At 42.3% G+C, this 25,232-nt stretch overlaps 1 protein-coding gene across 4 annotated transcripts; it reads right to left on the bottom strand.

Annotated features, from left to right (window-relative positions):
• Nucleotides 1-627: 627 nt before the first annotated feature.
• engl (endoglin, like) lies at nt 628-24,644 on the bottom strand. 4 transcript variants are annotated; one of them, XR_007447828.1, is made up of 18 exons: nt 24,029-24,644; nt 21,572-21,687; nt 20,981-21,150; nt 18,362-18,499; nt 18,067-18,241; nt 17,338-17,509; nt 17,099-17,243; nt 16,445-16,637; nt 16,027-16,196; nt 13,211-13,366; nt 11,213-11,296; nt 9,931-10,191; nt 9,113-9,640; nt 7,704-7,848; nt 7,529-7,630; nt 5,609-5,723; nt 5,328-5,419; nt 628-1,370 (listed from the first exon to the last, which is right to left on the bottom strand). XR_007447828.1 is itself a non-coding variant. In XM_049560677.1 (17 exons), the coding sequence occupies exons 2-16, from the start codon at nt 21,622-21,624 to the stop codon at nt 5,611-5,613; spliced, it is 2,598 nt and encodes an 865-aa protein (XP_049416634.1). In that variant the 5' UTR covers nt 21,625-21,687; nt 24,029-24,644; the 3' UTR covers nt 630-1,370; nt 5,609-5,610. The 4 variants fall into 4 exon arrangements, 3 of the variants coding, with proteins under 3 accessions (XP_049416634.1, XP_049416632.1, XP_049416633.1); XM_049560677.1 differs by lacking the exon at nt 5,328-5,419 and having other exon boundaries at nt 630-1,370; nt 20,981-21,143; XM_049560675.1 differs by lacking the exon at nt 5,328-5,419 and having other exon boundaries at nt 630-1,370; nt 24,029-24,643.
• Nucleotides 24,645-25,232: the final 588 nt, after the last annotated feature.

Below are 25,232 nucleotides of genomic sequence, written 5' to 3'. Positions count from 1 at the left end.
GTAGCACAACAAAAGTGTCACGTTGATGACGTAAGTGTGCTCAGGTACGGAGCGACATTACTAATGTGAAGGCTGCGTGGTGAGAGACAGGGGCAGTCTTACCTGGGCGAGGTATGAATCAATTGTACCAATGCCCTGAGTTTACTTTTATAATTACGAGGGCTGTCAAAGTTAACGCAAATTCCTTTTAACGCCACTAATTTCTTTGATGCACAATCAACGCACTTACCCTCTGTAATTATGACCCTTGGCGAGCAGAAACAAACCTACGTGAGCTGATAAACGGATAAAGAAAGTTGTCTTCTGCATAACAAGTTCAACTTCAAAGCCCTGCCACACGATTCTCTGCAAGACCGAAGTTATTTGCATTTATTGTTCATGTGAATTACCTCCAGGTTATGTCGAGCTGCTTCGAAAACAGGATGTTCAGTTAATCTTTTCAAGCGTAAAGTCGGCACTACATTGAACTACATACGAAGTCATGTTACATCCAGGTCAATACATCCAACTGTTGTTTGCCGTGGTGTGCTTTCAATGATTTTGTGAGCATGCAGTACATTCTGGACAGTGGTTGTCGTTGTTTTGGATTGTTGCACTAATAATAAACATACGTTTATACAACGAAATGTAAAACTTGTGGCGTGAGAACACAATTGTTGGGGCGAAAACAAAACAGAAGCTAAAACAACAGTGGATATTTATCAGGTGGACCGAAAACATGACTCACAATGAACGCTCATATGTGACAACACATGTATGCCAGCTTTGTGTTCACCGGTTTCTTGCTTTGTTGTTTTCTTTGGGTTTAGTGTTGCATGTGATCTGAGAGTGAAACGGCGAGTTGACACATATCTCGGCTTGTTTAATACATCATAAACACAAAAGAATTCACATACAGATAAATGCAGTTTCCAGCTGATTCACAGTTACAACACAAAGAGTGAAAATGACTCTGTAAAACACACCGACTCTTTACACAGGCGCACACAGAGGCCTCTCAATTTATCTTTGTGCTCCGTCTCTGAAGGGGGAGATGATGATGTGGTTTCCGTCTGAGTCACTCCAACCAACCTCAGATCCTGTTGAATCCAGATAAATGTCTCTCCATGCGACGGCTCGCTGCCACTCTTGAAATGACTTGGTGCAGAGTGGCCCGCAGCATCTGACAAACAACGTTTCACTTTGAATCAAACATCTGATGGTATGGAGATGAAAAAGTGCGACTGTATTCACATGGTTTCAGTCGTCTCGCATTTCGGCTGCACGGCGATGAATGATGGAGGAGAAGTGTACCAACATGGCAGCTGTGCTTTCACCAACACACAAGCTGTTAGAAACCTCTGTCCCAGTTCTCAGATTTGCAGGAAATCCTGCGAAGGAGATAAAAGAATAAAACTGTTCAGACCTATCAGGGTGAAATCTGCAGGTGTTAATGCTGGTATATTTTCTGGAGTGTTCTAACCACTACAGTTTATTTTAAAGACTCTACTCTGACATTCACTCTGTGTCGCCCAGCTGAAGAAACTTGTACAGGTTTACTCTGTAAGCTTGTAAAGATATTTAATTGGGACAAAGGGAGATTGTGGTAGATTCACTTCTGCTTGACTGACAATGATAACAACGATTACAGGCATTTGTCTGTGTGATGTGATGCAATGTGCTGCTGGCATTTCAGTTTAATCTTTGTGAAGAGTGGAGCAGGTGCATCCAAACGCAGCAGACTGCAGGAGGCAGGAACGTGAGGAAATAACTCTTTATTCAAGGTTTGTGTGAGCAAAGGAAAACTGCAGAGTAAAACCAGGGATCCAACAAAGACTGAACTGAAAACCAGGACGAACACCGGCCTCACACTAAACAACTTTTGAAGCAATCTCCCTGTCAGACAAATTTCCAATTTCCAGTGTTAATCTTGACAGCTGTTAGTCTTGAGATGAAAATGTTTATTGGTGTTAGTCACATTTTAGTCATTTTTATCCTTTATAGTTTAAGTCTAATTTTAGTCGACAAAAATTCATGACATTTTAATCATTATTTTTTCTATATGTTTTTTTAATCTCTAAACTAATCCAGTGAGGCTAATTCATGCACCAGAAATCAGAATCAAGGTGACAGGCTGTATTAAAATTACATTTAGACAATTTTTTCTACAAATACAAATAACTAGTCCATACCCACTGAGTGCACAGTTGCCCAGGTACAGTTTCACATGGTGTGTGTTTGGGATACAGGTCATAGGAAACTGCAGATTAAATAGTCAGCTGAACCCATTAAGAAGAGCAATGTATTCAGACAGAGTGTTTGTGAATTTGATAGTACGATTGCAGCCACAGCGATCGGTCGCATTTTAGCCATTTTGAAGCATTTTTCTGTTGTTATAGCGCCACCCAGTTGCCAATTAGAGTTACATTTCTCCAGTCACCTTGAGGCGTCCTGTTCTACATATCTACCAAGTTTAGTAAAAATCCATATGGCGGTTAGGCCTAGATAAGAAATGAGCTCTCTAGCGCCCCCATTTTGTTTGATGGGCTCAATAATGGAGGGGTCCCCTCAGATTATGTGTGGTCATATGCCTACAAAGTTGCGTGGTGATGGGTGAAACCCTTGAGATGTTCTACACCTTTATGTGATGAGTCACGCCCTCCGCAATATTCATTGCCTTATAGAAGCTCAGTTTTAGGAAGTTTTCCAACTTTTGCCAAGAGGGAACTTTAGATATTGGTCCCTAGATTATGTTCACCCAGTTTCATGCAGATCGCTCAAACTTCCTAGGAAGAGATCCATTTGAAGTGTTTTTCAAAAAATTCAAAATGGTGGAAAATCTATATAAGTGGAAGTTATGGGTTCTTGAGGCAAATGTGTTCCTCATGAGGAGAGGCATCTCTGCGCAAAGTTTCATGTCTCTACGACATACGGGGCATGAGATATGCCCATTCAAAGTTTGCAATTTCAATGGGTTGCTATAGCGCCCCCCTTTGGCCAATTGATGTAATATTGCTTCATTGGCATCCTCCCATGACCCTCTACCACTGTGCCAAATTTCACATGGATTGACCAAGTCAGTGAGGAGAAAAACCTGGAACAGACACACACAGGGTTTTCGTCATTATATAGTAAGATAAGAGATGGCAGAGCTGTGTGAAGTGGCATTTGTAAATAATTTTCAATCATTTGTATTTGTAAAAGTCAAGAATATGCATCATGTAACACCTTGCATGCTTAAAAATAAACTTGATTTATCATGTAAGAACTTATTTCATCCTCTTTGTGTTTTTGAATTTAAAAGCTCTGTTTGTTGTATATTTGTCTGATAATCAGGAATCTAGGAAGCATCCTGATAAAGACATGATGACACACGAAACTGTCATGTCTCCAGCAGTGTTTGACAGGTTTAAGGGCTGATTTATGAGCACACGCTCCCTGATCATCATTTGAAAAGCTCAACATCTCTCTATTTATACTCTCAACAAATAACTAATGTGAGACAACTAGGACTTGTTCCCAGGTTTGTTGTAAATCAAACCATAACAAAGTCCGGACTGAGTCCCATGGGGATCAGCTGTGAAGTCCGGCGCTAGGTGGCCGCTTACTCTGCTGCCATTCAGCGGCTGAGGGGCAGCTGCCATGCTGCATTTGAAGATAATTACAAGCACGGCCTTTGTTGACTTTCACTGTCCGATAGTCGACCATTAACATTTTTATCACATCTCGTCTCGTCAACAAAAAAGAAACACAGATGTCGTCTTAGTGATTTGTTATCATGATCTATTTTTAGCTCGTCAGTGTCTCGTTTTCGTCATGGAAAAAAGATCGTTGATGAAAAATTTGAGTCATAGTTTTTGTCAATGAAATTAATACAGCCCATGTTGGAAAAATCTTGACAGTTTCACATCAGGTGGTGTTGGTCATAAAACTTAATCTGAGCTTCTTCAGTAAGCCTTTTTCTCGTCTTGACGTTTCCACAAAAAAGTTTTTGGTCTCAGTTAAAGCAATAGTGACTTTCAATGAAGTGAACATTGTCAGCAATGGCTGCGCTCTCTCCAGCACCAAACAGGAAGCAGAAAACTAGGCAGACAGTTAACGTGGCAGGCACAAGAACGTGAACTAGTCTCAGTTCTCTTGTACTGTGGGAAAGGAGGAGAAACTGGTGGAGCTATGGGGTGATCAAGAGTGCGTTTAATTTGGTGTTTGATCCACCAACCACCACTTATTTGCATGACAAATCTTAATTTTTGAAACAGCTGGCCTCTCCTCTCACTGAAATAGTGGAGGAGGCTGGTGGCAAGTTGAGGCGACAAAATCCAAAATGTAAAGTTTGTGCACAAATACAGTTTATCTTTATAGATTATACTGATGCCGAATTGTCAAGAACACTGTTGACCTGTGATGCCTTTGGTCTTGTGTTTCTAGAGTTATGTGTTTTTGCAGATACGTAGGGAATTGTTTAAATGTCATATTTCTTAAAGGGAGTTTGGTGTAATATTTTCCACCAGCAGCAGGACGGGACATAATCTCAAAATCTAGTTGTCGTCTTGAAAATAGTGATCCTGGTATTAAATACAAACTAATCTAACGAAGGGATGAAGTGCAGGTGGAGAGATTGGTGGAGAAGCTCAGGTGTAGGGAATTAGCTGATTAGGCAGGAGAAGAATAAAAAAGCCCTGTTTTACGGAGTAATTTTTTCTGTTTTTTGGAGTAATTTATTTATTTTTCTGGGGTTTTTTGTGTAATTTTGTCTGTTTTTCAGAGTAATTTATTTATTTTTCTGTTTTTTTGTGCAATTTTTTCTGTTTTTCAGAGTAATTTATTTATTTTTCTGTTTTTTTTTGTGCAATTTTTTCTGTTTTTCGGAGTAATTTATTTATTTTTCTGGGTTTTTTTGTGCAATTTTTTCTGTTTTTCGGAGTCATTTATTTATTTTTCTGGGGGATTTTTGTGTAATTTTTTCTGTTTTTCAGAGTAATTTATTTATTTTTCTGTGTTTTTTTTGTGCAATTTTTTCTGTTTTTCGGAGTCATTTATTTTTCTGTTTTTTTTTGTGCATTTTTTTCTGTTTTTCAGAGTAATTTATTTATTTTTCTGGGTTTTTTTGTGCAATTTTTTCTGTTTTTCGGAGTCATTTATTTATTTTTCTGTTTTTTTTGTGTGTAATTTTTTCTGTTTTTCGGAGTAATTTATTTATTTTTCTGTTGGTTTTTTTGCGTAATTTTTTCTGTTTTTCAGAGTATTTTTTTCCCTGTTTTTCGAGGTATTTTTTTTCTGTTTTTCATGGTAATTTTTCTCCTGAACGAGGAGACGAGATACTTCAAAATCTCACGAGAAGCTCCCACCTGGCACCTGCACGTGACGCCTGCATCCATGGTGACTCCTGCTCATGGATGTATTTTGCATCCGTGCTCGACTGCATCCTTCTAGTGTAGGCCTATCACTCAGTGTAACAGATTAGGTTAGTAACAGGTAACTGCTACATTCCGAAAAAGGCCTAGTTCAGAGGAATATGCTGTGACATGTATTAAATTCAGGATATTGTCCTACTCAGAATATTAGTTGGCATGTAAACGTAGTAGGTTTGGGATCATGTAAGCCAGCGATTCTTAACTCTAGATCTTACCTCTACACCAAGCTGGAGGACTGGTCAGACAGTGACGGTGGATTCCAGATGTTGTGGCCTTCCTGAGTGTGGTCTGTTAAATGACTTTCTCCTCTGAGTGATGTTGGACGTGCACCTTCAAAAGAGAATATTTAATAACGTTCAATGTGTCACCTAGGTATGCTAACTGTCTCATATCATGGTATTACAGAATCTATATTAATATCAGTCAGAAGGACCCTTACATGAATGAAAACAGAAGGTTTATTGTTAGTGGAACAAACGTTTTATCACTGCAACTAAAACTTGAAACCATTTTGTTAATGAAAGTATGCGTAAAAAAAAAATCTCCCTTTAGAAAATAACTCATTATTCAGTGACATGGTGTCTCTTCGTTGTTATGCTGATGATACACAGATGTACCTGCCTGTTAGATCCACAGACCCTGTCTTACTGATGTTAAAAGCTGGATTCCAAAAATTTTCTTCAGCTGAACTCAGACAAAATAGAGATTGTTGTCATCGGCCGCAGCACATTACTCCTGTTGGAAAATATCCAACCTGTTGCAAGAAATCTCAGAGTCTGGTTTGACAGTAATTTAAGTTTTGAGCAGCATGTCACAAAGCTTGTGCTCATCATGTTAGAAATATTTCAAAAATACGATCCATTTAAAAGGCACTGTATGTAAGAATGTGGCCAAAACGGTTACTGCACTCAAATTCAAAATACTATGGCGAGTTGTGTCCGCCCCCCCTCCCCTACAGATTCGAGGTTGCTGGACAGCGGCACGCTGGAGACTGATTTGTTTGCCCACGGGCGGCTGCCGTGGCAGGGCTGCATCGCTCGAGGCTGTTCAAGCAAGTCCGGCCTCTCTGCTGCTAACGCTGCTGCTAACGCTGCTGCTAACGCTGCTACTAACGCTGCTGCCAGGATACAGCTGAGGAGGAGCCGGCTGCTAATGCTATGTACCGGGACACTGCTAATGCTGCTTGCTGTGCTGCTAACGTTTGTTTCTCAAAAAAATCAGTCGGGTCGATGACCCACCTGCACATGGGCTACAATGTATGATCGAAAATGAATAACAGTTGAAAGTATTCGAAATGTCCATCCCCGTCTGGCTATGATGCTAGTTAGCCAACTTTGGCTAAAGCTTACCTGTCGAGGAGAAGAGTAGCCACTTCAACATCCGATTTCAAATTCTTCTCCGCTTTCAACCGTCTCCACCGTTCAAAAGCATCTCCTATATAGAGCCTCGCTTTGTCACGAGTTTTGTCTTGGCGTTTTTGGGAATCATAACGAGGTCGTTTGGGTTTACTCACACCGTCAGCCATTGTAGCTCAGTCGTAACTACTGGCAACCCGGATGCTGAAAGTCTTTTGACTGCGTGACTGGTAGACAGTGGTGGGTGGCGCAACAGGCCAAAACACAAATTCAAAACATAAACATGATTTGCAGACCGAATATTCTGGCTGTACTATTGTTGTCGGTGATATGGGTCATATGAACATTATTCCTTAGTCTCTGTGACATATTACGAGGATTTTACAACGTTTTGCTTTAGATTTCTTACATATAGCTCCTTTAACTTTTTGCAGCAAAACATCCTTTCATTTTATAGTTACAGTTTACTAATAAAACTCTCCACAGTATGAACAGTGGTTACATGAGCCTCAAAACCAGACACAACTCAGCCCTGAGCAGAGTGACCGTCCTCTACTGACCAATCAGACTGCAGCATCCACAGCTCCACCTTTTAGTACCAGATCTGTGTGCTAGGTACCCCAACAGAGGGGGGACCAAACATGGGGACGGTACAGAACGCTTCTGTTGGTGCCATCCACAACTTTTCACAGTGGAAACGGAAAAAAGCGTACTGAACTGAACTGCTCGGTGGAAACATGGCTTACGTTTCCAGTGGTTGAAGGAAGCTGATCTCATTACCTGTGTAATAATAGATGCACCACAGCCCCCCCATCAGACTGACACCCATCACAAAGGCAGCGAAGACGATTCCCATCACTGGTCCCGTCTGCACCACAGAGCCTGGAGACACACACAGTGTTCATGACGATAGGTTAAACAGTCTCACAGTAACATAAAGATAAAAGATACTCACTGCTGTGCTCTGGGTCTGGACTGGCCACTGGGGAGACACTCAGTCTCTTGGTCCTTTGGCCAGCGGGGGGCCTCAGCAGTTTGGGTGCCAGGGAGCTTATAGCCTGGGTGACGACCATCGGCCTGGAGAGGTTTCTGATCTCACACTGAGATGGAGACACAGGAGAAGGCCTGTGTGTTAGTGATGGGCAAAGCAATCATTTTAAGTTAAAAAGATTTGTTTCAAAGACCCACTGAATCTTTCGGTGGTCCCACTAACCAAACTGAAACACAGCTAAACATTCAGTTCAGCTCGGTGACTAGTCAACTGAGAGCAGAGAATTTAGTTTAATAAATATATCATTTGCAAACTGGAAGCTGAATCCTCCCCTGCAGCACTTACATTTTCACAAACCCTAATTGTTCAATAAAAGGTTTGTTACTACTGAAACTTGAAGACACAGATGGGAGGGAGAGGGGGTGGTTTGAGCGACTCATTGTCTGTCACTCAGGATTCATGTTCACTCTGTGGTGCGTTGAGTGAATGAATCACTGATCATTATTACTCACTGAACGAGTCCCTGCACATTTGCTGTCTGAGAAGTCAACTGATGTCGGTTTAATGTCACTGTAACTGTTGCCGCTATATGTGTTACATATTTCCATGAAGTTTCCATCTAAGAATGACTTTATGAGTCAGAATTTATTTTGGGTAATATTCTGTATTTCATTTGTGCTCTTTTAGTAAACAGGAAGAGTCTTTTATTTTGAAGCTCCGTTGAGCTGTTTCCGTCTGGTTAACGTGAGTGAGTTATAAGCTAGGTGACGCTGTTGAGTGCAGGTTGCATTGAGAGATGCTCATATGCACCTGAGGATGAGCTGTACCTGCTTTTAGAACAAGAGTAATGTTTACTGGTGTATACGAAGATAAGAAGATTCCAAGATGATTTCCTTTCCTAGCATGCAGCCAACGAGGTACTTTATTACGTTTGTATTTATTTTTGTTTTCTATTGTTTGCTATCATGTTTGCTATTCAGCTAACGTGTTGTCTGTATGTTTAATACTGTGTATTATTAGTTTTCACGGTTTGATGAGGAGAGAAGACTTCAGTAAAACCCGTCGAGAAAACCACTTGTGTCTGATTGTGCCTGGGGAGGGAGTCACAGTCATGGCTCCCAACCAATCAGAGCTGCTGATTTGCAGATATTTCCAGTCTTTGTACCACTTGTACTCTAACAGCTGCTATCTGTCACCTACGCTTTAGCCTTAGCATTCACACATGAGCATAGTATCAGTGCTCTCATCGTACTCTTAACAAGACGGTGATTTCCCAAAGTATCAAACTATGTTACTGCATTTAACAGGATACTTTATTTTGCACCTGTTCTGTGCTATGAAACGTAGCTCTGATGTGTTGATTGTTTGTGTACCTGATGTCTGGGTGATCTAGATACAAGTGGGGGGATATGTAGCCCACCCTCACAGTCATTCTTTACGGTTTCCTTCGTGGGTTTCTCTCTTTTTAAATCAGAGACACAGAGGCGAAGGCTGCAGTGGAGGAACTGCATAGAGTCATTATAAACAGGTCGCAGGATGAAACTAAATCTCAGGGACTGCATCTCCTCCTCTGCTCCCACGTTTCTGCTGCTCCGTTCTTTCCTTTCTGACGCTTCTCTCCCCCTTCTGTCAAATTTGCCTCGGAGCCGGACATCTCCATCTCCATCTCTGCCTTCTTCTGGTCCATCTGTCTCTTCCTTTTCCTCTTCCAGTTCACCATCATCTCCGACCTCTTCTTTTTCCTCTTCATCTTTTGTCTTTGCACCGAGGGCCAGTGAGGGATCTGAGGAACAGCTGTCGCTGATGACAGTCCAGAAACGAGACTTTTTTGGGTCTGACTGAGGAGAGACCACACATGACTGCACCTCCAAGACATCTATGAAGGAGCCTTTGGCTGAAATCTGCAGAAGGACAGATAATGAAACAGCAATGAAGAAGACAAACTGCAGCTGAATGTTTGGACAAGATGTTTGATACGAGAGTGTAATAATGCACTATGAAGTCAGTTGGTAACAAACATTTAATTTGCGGTGATCAAAATGTTTATTAGAGTTTAGAATAATGAAAAATCAACACCAACGAAGGTCTTAACTTCAAAGAATTTTAGTGTTCTTTGTTTTTAAAATCAAAAGAACAGAAAATATCCAACACACACACACACACACACACACACACACACACACACACACACCTCAACATAGACACGGTGGTCTGCGGTTATGACACAGGGGCCAATCCGCCTCTGCTCGTAGCTCTCAGTGACAAACAGCTTCAAAGTAAGAACAGGCCCAGATCTGTGTCTGGGTGTCAGTAGTTGGCTCAGTCCTCTATCAGGCACTGGACCCTCGGGTGCCCAGGGGATCAGCTCTGCCTGAGGAGTTTTTACATCATCGTCATCATCATCATCGTCAGCAGATCTGGGGAGGGTGGGGACTGCAGCCAAACAGCTGAACTGAAAAGAGAAACAGGAGATTACAGGTTAAAAATATTCAGAGGGCCGATTATGCTCGTTTTCAGGTTCATCCTTGTATTTTTGGGTTTCTACTAGAACATGTTTGCAACATCTTATTTTCCTCATAATAACTGTGTCTCAATTCAGGGGCTGCAGCCTTCAATGGCTTGGCTAATACAGTCTTCAAAGGATGTGGCTGACGTTGACCGTGAAGGCCACGTCCCACGCCCCAAGAATGGAGACACAGCTACTGTCTGTGTTGGAACACCTGTATTCAACCTCTGTCTGAGATGCTCCATTTTAGCGTCTCTTTAAGACCCCTGTGCTCTGATTGGTCAGTGTTTCCAGGCTCCTGCATGTCAGCATCTCTGCACCGTCATTGCAGCCAAAAATAAAGTCACGTATATACGCTTCTAAACCAAAATCCTAACAACAGACACATTCCAGCAGGAATATAATCTGAAACTGGGAGAACATCAGCAACTAAGATTACATATTTTCCTGACGTTAGCATGTAGCTACATGTAGCAGTGTACTTGCAGCTGGGGAATGACTGTGTATAGCGGCACTTTCTCCCGTGAAAAATTCACCGATATAAGTTTTCAAAGACAACCGGACATGGTTCAGCAGAAATATGATCCTAAATTAGCATGAAATTAACAACATCCCCAACAAAGATTACAGGTTCCCCTGATATTAGCATGTAGCTACACGTAGCAGTGTATGTAATGTAAACACTTGCAGTAGCATGCCTGAAGCAGATGACCATATAAAGAAATCCGTAAGTAAAATAAAACCTTGGAAAAAGAGTTCTCAGAACAATTTGAAGCTTACAAGATTACTTTTACATATGTTTACCTCATTATTTGAAACTTCGGCCATGTTTAGCGTGAACATTCGACACTGTAACATTCTATACGACAGAAAAAATAAAGAAAAGTATAATAGGTTCCCTTAAATGAATGATGGGTAAGATTTATTGTACCAAAAATGAAGGTATGAAGATATACAGATATCTCACATGTATGCCAAGTGGAGTTTTGGACCTCCTTTCCGTCTCATTGCGTGCCAGAATGGTGTGAGGCTCGTCTCTCCATAATAACACCTGGCCAGAGAAGAGGGAGACATGTATGGGATAATTGCCTCTCACCCTAAACAGGCTGTTCTCACAAATATTTCATATGTTTTCCTACGAAAAACAATCCACCCAAATTCCTACATATCCCACATATTTTGAAAGGCTGCGATCACGTGATCAATGCGCCAATGGCAGTAAACAAGGATGCAGTCCTGAGCACTTGAGGCAGGTTGGGGTGGTGGATGGGTCACAAAAAAACTGACTTTTGCCCGCGACTTTCCCCTGGAGTCACGTGCTCAGATTCTTGTGAACTATGACTCGTAGGTGCTAATATTGTAGGCAACTTGACTTGCTTGCGTCTCTTGAAGACGTTTCGCCTCTCGTCCAAGAAGCTTCTTCAGTTCTAAATGACTGGTACGAAGTTCCAGGCTTTAAACCCTGTGCGCGTGGGAACCCTTGCAGAGTCGTAGGGGTCACATGAGCTCTTAGTTTCAGAGTCGTTAGGGTCACAATGTGAGTCGTTGACCCACCTGGCCACCATGTGAGTCATAAGGTGGGACCAGGGGTGAATGGGTGTGAAGTCATCTGGGGAGGGATCCCAAGACTGCATTGTAGGTGGGGGATAAGTAGTGTTGTGAGCCACCTGCTCTGTTTAACGATGGTCGTTCCAGCTTGACGTAGGTGGCTTCTTTTAGTCCTCTTTCAAACTATCTTTCCTCCCAGGCCAAGATGTGCACATTGCTGTCCTCAAAGAAGGAGCAACTTCGTACCAGTCATTTAGAACTGAAGATGCTTCTTTTATGAGAGGCAAAACGTCTTCAAGAAACGCAAGCAAGTCCAGTTGCCTACAATATTAGCACGTACGATTACCATGACCTGGATGACTGAGAATCCGACTTATGAGAGAATCGCCGAAGGACTGACCAGCCACGGCTTCCCTCCCACGTCACTGTTTACGTCACATGCTGAGCTACACGTTTTGTTACTTGCTCACGCCCCCCATTGCCCCGAAAAAGGCACATTCTGTATAAACAAAAGTAGGTAGGCGGCATTTTGCTGCACTCCCCGATTTTGTTTTTATACTGCCAATGCTGAAGAAAGACTGATTGGGCAGTCTTGTCCAGTCCAAAAATTAAAATCAGATCTTTTCTATCCTCTGCTAACCTGGAAGAAGTTAGCCACACTTTTATTTCATCCCTATTTAGAGAACTGCAGTTATTCATGTTAAATTTGTCTTTCTTGATGGCAGTTTTTTTATGTGCCTTAAAACATGGTTATTATGTCATCAAGACTGAAAGAAGCATTTATTTTTACATGTTATAGACACACTTTTGCTTGAGTGTTTCATTACACACACCTTCTGCCTCTGTTGTTCGCCTCTTTACCTTTCTCTAAATCACTCTGTGTCCTCCCTCCTTCCATTTTCCTGCCTCTGAACCGAGACTTTCTCTCACTTAATTTGCCCTCATGCAGCGTCCCGTAGTTACGCTTTAAGTCAGCACTGTTCTGGTCATGACGACCTGGGTCACACAGGTCTCACAAGGGACAACTTCCTTACCACCGTGTCAAGTGTCCATTATGCACCTCTTGTTTTTGTTTCTGCCACGTCTGATAAACCTTAACCTCATTTTGAATCCAGATGATCTTTCCTCTGTGCTCTTAAAGCTTCACTTTGTCTGTCTCTGCTGTTTTCTCCTCCCTAAACCTCATCTCTAATTTCCTCTGCCTCTGTTGGCGAATGTAAATTATTGTATTTTTAAAATACCAGAGAATTCTATAAATGTTAAGTGAAAAAGAAAATATAGATTATTTCTGGAATAAAATAAACAAATTTAATTTGGTAAAAATGAACGTAACACAGAGTTTAAAAGACAACACAGTATTTAAGATACATCATTTTGTAAATCTCTAAACCCTGCCTGTCCGACATTCTTGTCTCACCATGTTTTTGTACTGCACCCCTCTAGGCTGTCCCAGGAGAAGACCCTCAGTCCCACAGGAAATGACTGGGAACACCAACAGGAAATGACTCCCATTGGACTGAGCCTGGCATGTCGAGTCTCGTAGAGTCACGGCAGCCACTGGGACAGACAGGCTCTGAAGAGGAGAACTGGTGTGAGACAACGTAACTTTCAAATGTAAAAATGTTTCTATACACACAGCTGGTTTAACAGCCATCGTTTCATCATGATCATTTGAACATGACCATGGGCACGGATACACATGCTTCATACGATAACCCAGCGTTTCCCAAACACTGATTTACTTTATTGTAGAGTTTATCGCTCTGTTTATCAGACCACCAATTAGACAAGAATTAGCTACTAGCCACCCCACGGGCCCTCTGCCTTACTCCCTGCAGCTTCTGTTGGCTTGTTTTGAACAATGGAGGAGGATGATACAAGCGCACTCTGGCACAAACTGGACAGTGTCTGAATGTACTGTTCGGTTATCCGGAGCACCGAACTCTGGCAGTGGCAGAGCACACTCCGTGTGACAAGACCCCGGACTTTGCTTGAAGTGAATGTGTGATTAACTTAACCGCTCGTTAATTCATGTAGAAATATAACGCTCCGTTTCTCCGACCAACAGGGCTCTCATTTTTGTGTAGAGCGTCAGACTGAATTTACCAACGCACCATGTCAGGTCACTCACTCTCCGGGACCGCCAGTGTTACTTGAATAAGTAAACACTGACCAACGGGACCAGACTGGCCGACCCGTATGCTCTCACTCAGTGGATGGATGATGTCACAGGAAGCCAATCTTACAAAGGAGGACCACACTTGTTTGTTTTGCTATGGAAGCTAACGTTAGCTAATGTGCTAAAAAGTTAGCGTTGCAGAGAAATCCAATATTCCTCTTAATCCCTCCCCAGTTTCTGATGAGGTGGACATGATAACCCTTAATACACATAACCTTATTCATCCCTACAACAGGAAATACTTTCTCTCTAACCTAATATGAAGTGTGCGCTGCACATGTGAGCATTTTTGATGACGGCCTCCGTCCAGTCCTTTGGTCTTATCACATTTAACCATAGTTGTCTTTGTTTTTGTTGACGGGCAGTGGCGGCTGGTTTTGAGCCATGACTCCTTCTATTCTGGCTCCCAATAACACAACAAGACAAACACATTTTAACACTCCTGTGGAGCCTACAGCCCTGTGGGGGAGAGGCAGCTTTGGCTCCAGATAACAAACTGACGTCATCGTAATGTCGCCACTGAAAGGGTCCATTGCAATATGGTTAGTAAGGCCATTACCGGACCAGAAATAGAACCGCCATTAACCTAAAGGTGTCACATTTGGAGCCACTTTGGTTTCGTTGTGAGTAATAAGGGTGATGACGAGAGAGTGGTGGATAAAACAACAACAGTATGTTATATCTGCTATGTGACAGTCGGTTAAGTCAGTGGGACTACTTAAAACACGTCAACTCATTTATGGCAACATCACCCCAGTGTGTCAATAGGTGGAACTGTAGATGCAAACAAGGCAGCCATTCCAAACTGAACCAAACAGAGCAGGAGCAATCACTGCGGCGATTGGTAACGTTGCACTTATAGCTGTGGATATGAGACCCTTTGCTGTAGTCTAAAACACAGGCTTTACGAACATGTTCAATGTTCCTGGTTCCAGACCATAGACCCCGCCCACTCAACTGAGTAGGCTTGCATCTCTGGTCTGGCATACTGCAATGAATTTGCGATTTATCTCGTCCAAACGATGGACGGACCAATGAACGCCAGGGGTGGGGGCGAGTCTAGCGATTAGCCAATCAGCGCCACGCTGATGTCAAGCTGTGCGTCGGTGGGTAACTGGTGAGGATAGCAACAATGGCGACCGCTACAGATCCTACAGACCACATTAACGATGCTATTGAGGTATTTCACCACTACTCGCGTTAATGGAGGACCAAATTAAGGAAGCTGCTAAACTGGATTTAAGGGCGATGCAGCTGGGTGTGCACGACGACGGAGACATTTTAAACGGGCAATGCTCGCTTGTTTTCGGCACCCTCTGTGCATGGATACTAATGACATCAGATTCTGGGTGAGTCGTTGATCTCTACTGGTTGGTTAGGGAAAAATCAAATTCCCTCCCCCTTGTAAATCGCCTTCAATGGAAGCCATGTCAGACCGAAGGTTCTGGGAGCTTCAGTCTGACACTCAGGCTACCCTGTTACATTATTCCTTCAAGAGCCCTTTCTGGTCAGACCTTAATACCAACTTTTTGCTGCATTGAAAACATACCCAATGGTGACGCCACAGTGTTGCATCAAACCGAAACGTGAATTTTGTAGATTGTTGCACCCCTACTTCATGAATTGAATTAATCAGGGTCCTTATTTAACAACAGCAAAACTATATCAAAACATCTGTTTACAAAGTCTCACATTACTCATGCAGTATAATATAATTCTAATTTATTCAATTATACATGTAGTTTTGCTAAAACAGGACATTATAAAACACTTCCACCGAGGGCATATGCCCACGTGAGCTCAGAGGTCAAACAAATGCACATGCCGAGGTATGCCACTCGTCCGTTTTAGCAAAAATGCCTGTGTTTGGGAGGTATTTCCTCACACGACTGGATAAATAAGACTTGGATTATATTGTTCGAGTTGTGTAAGAGTTTGTAAACGAGTTAATTGTCACATAAACGGTCATTTTGTGGGTGAAGTGTTCCTTTAAATTGTGGCAGCTAGCTTCTCTCTTTATGATTTGTTTACATCTAATACTGAGGTATGAAGACCTGCAGGATGTGTTGGTCCACAGTCACGCTGAGGCGTCCGTCCTCACACTGCACCGTGAAACTCTCTCGGCCTCCTCCTGCTCTGCCTCCACCGTTCAGCCACTGCCTCAGCCGGCGCTCCTCAGCCCAGGGAGGCCTCACAACCAGAGGATTCATCACTGCAACCGCGTCTGTGGCACAGACAGAGAGGAGACACAGACACGGTCACGCGGAGACATTAAAAACTCACACATACACTTCAATACCATTCATTCAACATATACGATTGAAATATTCTGCTTTCATTTCCCATCCTCCATCGTAAAAGGGACACAGAAGAGTGAGGAAATGATTCTCCTTTACGTACAGGAAATCAGGAACTAAAGCGTCCAGGTCACTCACACAGTGATGGAAACAAGAGACACACAGGGGTCCTGACCTGTCCCGCCCCCAGCCAGCTGGATCACAAAGCGATTGGCCAGGTCAGCCTCAGTGTATGAGGTCACCTTGGTGTAGCCGCTCTCAGTGGCCCACACAAGAAGGTCAGATACGGTGGACAGGTCGGGGTTAACTGCACTGGACAGGGTCAGGTCAGGCTCAGGTGGGTAGGGTGGGGACACACTGTTGGACGACTACGGAGAGAGACAGATACATAGACATCATGACAAGTACGTCATCGAAGTGCAATCAAATAAATATGATGTGCAACATGAAAATAAAAAGAATGTGACTTTGCCCAGTTTGTCTGTTGTCGTGTAGCTCACTGCAGGCTAAGGGGCCGCACACGTGCCTCATCTTTAACCACCTGGAAAACGCAAGGTCGGGCGCTGGGTGCTACTTCTGTGCCTTTTCTGTGCCAGCTTTCAAGAGCACAGCAGTAGGTCGTGCCTGAGGTTGCTAGGCAAACTTAACAAGCATCATAGCCTGTTTACCTGAAATCCTGAGTGCAGAGCTGATCTTCTTCCAGGAGCTGTTTATAAGTGCGTAGGCCTATTGTATTGTATTATATATTTAAAAAAGCAACTCTCCAGCAGTCGTTAGACACATAAACTAGATTAAAAATTTAGAAACAAAGAAGAGACAGGGCCCTTACATGAACAGAAATATGACCCTGGACACCACTAGCAACGATGGCCCAGTTGACTGGCACAGAGCTGCTGAGAATAAGCACAACCGCCTGGGTCTTTGAGTTGGCCACCAGCGGCACCAGAGAAACGATCACCTCCACCTGGAGAGAGCTGACAGAGAGACAGAGAGAGAGAGAGAGACAAGATTTAACTTTGCATGTCATATATGCTCTTGCGATGATTTTCCGAAGCGTCATGTCCTCACCCACAGAGCCCCGAGCCTGCCGAATGGAGCTTGATCACATGTACTTCCGGGCTGATCCCACCTGCTGGTGCGTCAGTGCAGCCCTGCACTTCCTGTGGCTGCAGCTCAGAGGTCATGTAGTTGTGGGAGAGGAACATGGACTGCAGCTGGCACACAACAGGCAGGGTGGGGTCTGTAAAATGGAGACAGAGCAAGAGGGAAGAAGTTTTTAAAGGGTTGTTCTCCACAATCTGAATCACCTGAGCCTCCGTTATGTCTGGGGCCGATAGAGCCAGTGCACGTATGTTTTGGTTGGTTGCCAGTTAACTTCAGAGCTGATTTTAAGATTATTTTAAAGACGTTTACAGCTCAACATGGTTTAGCAGCCAGTTATATGGCTGAGCTTCTGACTGCCTATGCTCCAAGTCCTGACCTGAGGTGCTCCTGCCCTCGCTAGTCGTCCCTAGATCGAGGTTGGTAACTAAAGGTGGACGTGTTTTTGCCATCAAGGCCCCAAGGCACTGGAATTCTCTGCCTGAGGAGATGAGGCTGGCTCACACATCACCTGTTTTTAAATCACTGCTTAAAACATATCTTTAAGTGCTACACAAATAACACTATGATAAACTATAGAAGCTGTAAAAACTGTATCGTGAATAGACTTTAAACCTACATACAAACTACTACGAACAGCATGAGGGTTGAACATCATTCATCATCACTATAATATTTGGTTTCTTGGCGGCTCACCCTCTCCCAGTGGGACGTAGACTCGATTGCCGTGTGTGGAGTGTGTCAGAGAGGACAGGTTGCCATGGTGTTTCAGAGCCCAGCGGTGCAGCGCGTGTGGACGAAAAGGCAGCGAATGCACCGTTTGGACGATCAAACGCAGGGAGCGGGACTGCACGCTGGAGTTTGAGGACAACTGGCAGATAAGAAGAACATGTCAGGGGAAATATTAAAATGATTCAAACGTGCATTCAGATCAAATGAGAATTGGTAGTGGGTAGTGTCATATCACACAGATGTGATGACCCTCACTGACCTGCACCAACACTGGGAGGTCAGGGGGCAGTCTCTCAGCCTCTAGCCACCAGGTGACTGGGAGCTTGGAGCTGAGCAGCAGGTGGAGCGTTCTGAGAGGTGAGGGGGACGCAGATAAAGGCTTCAGCAACACCGTCACCTGCAGACGGCGGAGGAAAGGGTGTGGTACAGTTATAAAGCCAGTGTATATGGAGCTCTAACTTCATGCATGTTCAGTGTGTATGAACGAGGACAGTTATAGGCCAACTCTACTTACATGTATAAAGCCCTGAAACTGATCAAATGTGAGTTGTTCACAAGGTTAATCATTCATATGTAGTGAGAAACACAGCATTCCTTTATTAATCTCTAAATGGGAAATCCAATTTTTTCACACGCTCACAGAGCTCTGAACTACAGACACATGCATTAATGGATGATGTCAGAGTGAGGGAGCTGCCCAAGGATAGGCACCCCAAGCAGTTGGGAGTTCAGTGCCTTGCTCAAGGGAACCTAAGCAGCGCCCAGGAGCATGAACTGGCACCTCTCCACCTGCCAGCCAATACTCAGTGTTTGGTCTCAACAGGCACTTGAACTGGTGACCCTCTGGTTCCCAAGCCAAGTCTCTATGGACTGAGCTACTGTCACCATTGAGTGGCTGCATATCACCATCTCTCATTCCTGTTAAAGAAGACTGTTTGCTGCTGCCTTTTTATAAATCAAATATTTACTTACACTGCACTGTAATTTTCATTATCCAAATGTTTTTATTGATTTTATTTCCACTGTACCTTTAATCTGTCTTAGTATATTCCAAACCTTTTATTTTAAATTCTTTAATGAAATCTTTTTAAATATATTTTTACAGTGTGTATCGTCTACATGTTGTCTTGATGCCTGTCATGTTTTATGTTGAGCACACTGTTGCTGAAATGTTCCATATACATAAAACCTGCCCTGCCTTACTGTAGCATCACTGAATAAACTCTTAATTCAAAGTTAGCTAGCTAACGCTGCTTAGAAGTGTTTTTGTTTAGTTTATTTGAAGACGTTAAATCATGCACATGTAAAAAACATCAAGGAAATACGAGTCAATGGTCCTTAAACAAGACAAGGAAATGAGCTATAGTTAATGTTATGAAGAAAGAAGAATGGTACCTGCAAACTGCTAGCATTAGCTAGCTAAATTTGTCGGTGTAAGCATGCTGGCTAATTACTTTAGGGAAACAGTAAATATATGTGTCAAGAAACAAAAATAATAGGAAAGAAGTTAAAAGTAAACTGAGCTGGTGAAAGATTAATAAATAATTAGCCTATCATTTGGACAAGAAGGTGGAGCTGAGACTGAGAACCCAAGGACACTTGCTGTGTCTTAAATCACTTCCGTTAGTAACTTATCCTTCCATGTAGCATACTATGTGCACTATATAGTGGCGTAGTGTGCAAATTTCAACAGGGTAGTGCTGTCTCAAACCAAACACAGCTGTTGTGCACTCACTGGAAATGACGACCGCAAATTAGCTAGTTAGCAAACTAGCATTAGCATTCGCGTTATTGTTCGTGGTACCAAATCATTACAGACTGCTAATTTAACCAAATAAACATAGTGCTGGCTTATACCCAACAACAGTATAGTGGTGCTTAGCGCAAAAAACCCATGTATTTGTACAATGCAGTGACGTTCACGGTCGCACAGTCCTCGGCCGCCATTTCCAGTTTGAAAAGTGGTCCCTCCCCTTCAGCTACGTAGCCAAGATGGCGACCATTGAGGGCGAGAAGTGTCCATAGTTCCACACTCAACTTCTTGACTGTTTTGCTAACATCTTACCAAAGAATTGCAGTTGAAAATTAGCCAGCTGGCTAACACTGGCACATTTACAGAGATGTTAATTAATGTGCGTTGTCCTTATAAAAAAAAAAAAAATAACTGAGATGAAATTACATTTTGCAACCAGGAGAGTCGCCCCCTGCTGGCTGTTAGAAAGAATGCAGGTTTAAGGCATTTCCTCATCACTTCACTCCATGTCTTTAACGATACATTTCTTTTTGCAGTCAACTTAAAGGGATAGTGCACCCAAACATGAAAATTCAGCCATTATCTACTCACCCATATGCCGAGGGAGGCTCAGGTGAAGTTTTAGAGTCCTCACAACACTTATGGAGAATCAAGGGGAGAGGAGGTAGCAACACAACTCCACCTAATGGAGGCTGACGGTGCCCCAGATTCAAAGGTCCAAAAAACACATAATTGAAACCACAAAATATCTCCATACTGCTCGTCCGTAGTGATCCAAGTGTCCTGAAGCCCCGACATAAAAAGTTGTTTGGAAAAACATTTTGTGGTTTCAATTATGTGTTTTTGGACGTTTGAATCTGGGGCGCCGTCAGCCTCCATTCGGTGGAGTTGTGTTGCTACCTCCTCTCCCCTGGGATCTCCGCAAGTGTTGTGAGGACTCTAAAACTTCACCTGAGCCTCCCTCGGCATTTTGGTGAGTAAATAATGGCTGAATTTTCATGTTTGGGTGCACTATCCCTTTAAATGATTTAACTAACAACATTTTTTACATATATATATAGTTTCTATTAACATATTTTTGACTTTTAATGTAACAACATTTTACAGTTTAAGTGAGCTTGTTACCTTGTTCTCGGGGCTGTGCGTCACTCTCCCCACTGCGATGACATGAGTTTCTTTGTCCCCTCGTTCTCTCGCAGCGCAGCCCGGACCAGCCTCAAACCTCTCCAGCAGACCTTGAACTGGGTGTAGCGCCCCCACTGGTGCCACAGAGCATCGCACCTCCACACTGTGAGCTGAGGAGAAACAGCAGATACGTGGCTATGGGGTGTGATGAGAATTAACCCGCAGTGTCTATGTAAAAAAAACAAATAACATGAGTTATGAGTGAGATCGATGCTCTGCCCTGTCTACATGCAGACACACTGGCCCAAAGCCAGGTCTCGTAACTCCTTCTCTTTGTTCTGCCTTCTTCTGTCGCTGTATCAGTCTGATGTGTGCATGCTGAGTTTAAATCCCTGCTGGAGGGGACTGGAACGTCTCCAAGAAGCAACAATTTTAACTTTCGTTCTGACACTAAAAATAAAGACCTTTGACTTGTGGCTGCATTCAGATGAGGAAACATCACATTTGATGCTTTAAACGTCTTGACAGCACAGAAATCATTCCTGTTGGTCTGAAGATAAACGGCTGCAGTGTTGCTACAGACATTTTCACCTGCCGTTCTCTTCCAGAGCAGAAGGAGACAGAGAGCAGTCCATCCGACCCATGGCGGTGAAGGCATCATGAACATTTCACTACTGACCTAATGTGACGACCCCTCTTGCAACATCCTGGTGAACAGAGACAGGCCATAGGTCAGACAGCGCACAACACATTATGCAATAAATTAGCTGTAGTATTCGGTGCTGTCTATGACTGTGTTATCACAATATGCAGGTCTGTGAGAGGAAATATGACGAGAGGTGCAACAATTATCCCGTGCAACTATGAATCATGGACACAAAGTATCTGTTTAATTTGATCTTTTAATTTGATCTCTTTAAAAGTTGATCTTTTAACTTATTTTTATTTTTTTCATGTCTCAGGTTTGTCTCACTTTTTAAAATGTTCTTCTACTTCTGACTGTTGAGCTGATGCAACATGAATTTCCCCAGTGTGGGATTAATCAAGTCTTGTCGTGTCTTGTCTTGTCTTGTCTTGGCTTATCCTCAGCCAACTGTCTTGGTTTCTGTGGAAATCCATTTGTACCATGAAAAAAAATGTGGTTAGTCATAATAAAAAGTCGTAATTATGAAATAGCAGGTCACAATTATTAGATTAAAAAGTCAAAAAGTTGATTTAAAAACTATGACATAAAAACAATAAATATTTTTACTTACCAAGTCAAAATTACGAGGCAGTGACTCAAACTTGTGAAATTAAATTCCAAAACCGTAAGTCAATACTGTAATATAAAGTCAGAGTCAGATCTATTAGATCTGATTAAAAATGATGAGATAAAAATACAACTTTTGATTTACTCTCAGAATTTTGGCTTGGCATGATCATTTTCATCATGACCAAACTGATCATTTTCTGAACAAATAGTATTATTATTAATCATTAATCAAAATGATTAATTATGAGGCAAGTTTTCATAAGAAAAAAAATCAGTTCTTTCTGACATAATATGATTATCTATTGTTATGAGTAAAGTTTTCATGAAAAAATATTCTGCTCGTTTTTAAAAAAAAATTAGATAATTTTGTAAAATGTTTGATTTACTCTCAGTTATTTAATTTCTATCATGACAAATTTTATCCATTTTTTAAAAAAAATATTTGCCTTGTTTTTCTGAATTAACAAGATTACTTATGGGGCAGGTTTTCATAAGAGAAAAAAAAATCAATTTTTTTATGACTTAACATCAAGATTATTATCTCAGAATTATCAGCACTGAAAGCAGCAAATGATATAATTTTGTTAGATTTTTGATGTACTCTAAGAATTTTGGCTTGGCAACAAACCTTTGCTCATAATTCTGAAATAATAAAAGTATTTTTTATTATGAAAACATTCATATATATTCAACTCATACTTCTGAGACTTTTTGTTAATTTCAGAAAAATAAGGCATATATTTTTTCTTACATCAAAAATTCAACAAAATTATATCATTTGCTGCTTTCACTCCTGATAATTCAGAGATAATAGTCTTGATGTTAAGTCATAAATATAGATTTTTTTTCCTCTTATGAAAACTTTCCCCATAATTCTGAGATTATAATCTTGTTAATTAAGAAAAACAAGGCATATCTTTTTTGTTTTAAATGGAAAAAAGTTGTCATGAAAAAAATTAAATAACTTTTTTTGAAAAAATATTAGCTTTATTTTCCTGAAATTAACAAAAACAGTCTCAGAAGTATGAGAAATGTTTTCTTAATAAAAATATTCTGCTTTTTTTTAACAAGATAATTTTGTAAATTCTCAGAATTAACGTGCAGCTTTTAAATGTTATTTATTTAAAATATTTTATCGTTCATTGTTATTATGCCTCCCTAATCACTTGTTACTTTATCTGTGCTGTTGTACTTCTGCTCTGTGAAACACTTCAGGCTGCATTATTGAATAAAGGTGCTCTGTAAATTGTTTGATTTGATCCTTTCTTTTCCCTTTAACTGGCACAAATGGGCTTCCACAGTTTGGCAAAGAACATCAATGCACTTTGTTCTGATTTTACATTTTTTTTTCTGTCAAAATGTACAAAGTATGAATGTCAAAAATAAAACTAAAAATAATTATAATAAGCACAGTGTTGTGAGCCTTCTGAGAATCCAGGAAAGACACAAGCAATAAATTGAAAAGAGATTCTTCTGTAATTGCACGAGTAGATTAATGAATAATTAGTATATCCAAAAAGGAGAAACATCAAGCAATGAATATCAATAAGTGATGATCAAACCCACTAAAACAAATCTTACAACTTATATAAATAAGAAAAGATCATTTTCCAACTAACAAAAATCCACCATAACGTTACTATGCTGATCATATTATTGTGATATATATCTATAAATTATTCCAGCTTGCGTTAGCGTCTATCTGCTGTGTCTCAAGTTCATCTCAGGATCCCCAAAACTTTCTTCCAAGCACGTGCAGCAGGAGTAAACATGAGGAGAAGAGCTGGACTCACCTGCGGCGCTGCGCGGAGGGACAGACGGACAGACAGACGGACTGCTGATCCAGCTGTTGCTCCAGACTTCACTGTGAGGGCTGTTCCCAAAAAACTCAACACACGCCCCCCTCATTTCCTCAACACACAACCACGCAGTCACACACACCCTCCACATCTTCAAAATACTCGGCTCTCAGCTGCGTGTCGCGTCAAGCGTCTCCTCTCCAGCTGAGGTGAGACCTGCGAGAAATATTTCTCAGTGGAAATTCATTTTACGCACCGAGCGGGACCGAGTGGGACCGAGCGGGACCGAGCAGGGGGAAGGAGCAAAGACACAATTAAAGGGGCAATGGGAGGGACTGCAGGATGGTGTGACAGAGTGGAGAGAGAGATGGCGAGATGGAGAGGAATAAAAGGCTTTGGACGCGTCTCCAAACGTAGATGGCAACAGGAAGGAGGCCTGGAGGAGAGGAGGAGGGGAGGTGGGAGGGATGGAGGAGGAGGAGGGTGGAGCTCAGGGGTTTGACTGGCAGGTGAAAGGTTTAGGAGGGGAGTAAACACACATGGCCAATCACATGTGTCCTCGGATCCTCTGACACATTAATGACATGGATCCTGTTTTTATATTTCTGCTTTTGAGTTTTGAAGTTTTATTTTCTCTCTTTACATTTCCCTGAGGAATAAATACGGATAACAGTGCCCAAACACACTGCAGCCATGCCTCCATTTTGGTGCAACCACATTCAGGTTCTCTTAAATAGCACGTCATAGACTGGCAGTGCTTCTTTTTTGTTTGATTCATTCCGACAAAAAATGATTTGATTGTTTTCTGAATTGAAGGAGATACTTACCTCAGAATTATGACAACATTTTTCATGCTAGTGTCCTCGTCACTACTGGTAGCATGAGGCCGTACCTGCAGCCCAATCAGGTTGCACAGCTAGTCCAGTGGGCCCTGGGTTCCTCCTGGTGCAGAGGGCCCTGGGTTCATCCTGGTGCAGTGGGCCCTGGGTTCCTCCTGGTGCAGAGGGTCCTGGGTTCATCCCGGTGCAGAGGGCCCTGGGTTCCTCCTGGTGCAGCGGGCCCTGGGTTCCTCCTGGTGCAGCGAGCCCTGGGTTCCTCCCGGTGCAGAGGGCCCTGGGTTCCTCCTGGTGCAGAGGGCCCTGGGTTCCTCCTGGTGCAGAGGGCCCTGGGTTCCTCCCGGTGCAGAGGGCCCTGGGTT

The sequence above is a fragment of the Epinephelus fuscoguttatus genome, linkage group LG19 (genome assembly GCF_011397635.1).
Source record: "Epinephelus fuscoguttatus linkage group LG19, E.fuscoguttatus.final_Chr_v1".
In the NCBI taxonomy this organism is placed as follows: Eukaryota; Metazoa; Chordata; class Actinopteri; order Perciformes; family Serranidae; genus Epinephelus; species Epinephelus fuscoguttatus.
Note: the sequence above shows the minus strand (reverse complement) of the source record. Positions and strands in the feature narration are given on the sequence as shown.

Bases quoted from the DNA above. Each gene is read 5' to 3' on its own strand.
- engl (XM_049560675.1), bottom strand. From the start codon at position 21,647: ATGTTCATGATGCCTTCACCGCCATGGGTCGGATGGACTGCTCTCTGT. The intron at 10,192-11,212 runs GTGAGATATCTG...TTCTCTTTTCAG, and splicing joins AAACTCCACTTGGCATACAT to TTCAGCTGTTTGGCTGCAGT. The intron at 9,641-9,930 runs GTGTGTGTGTGT...GTCCTTCTGCAG, and splicing joins ACCACCGTGTCTATGTTGAG to ATTTCAGCCAAAGGCTCCTT.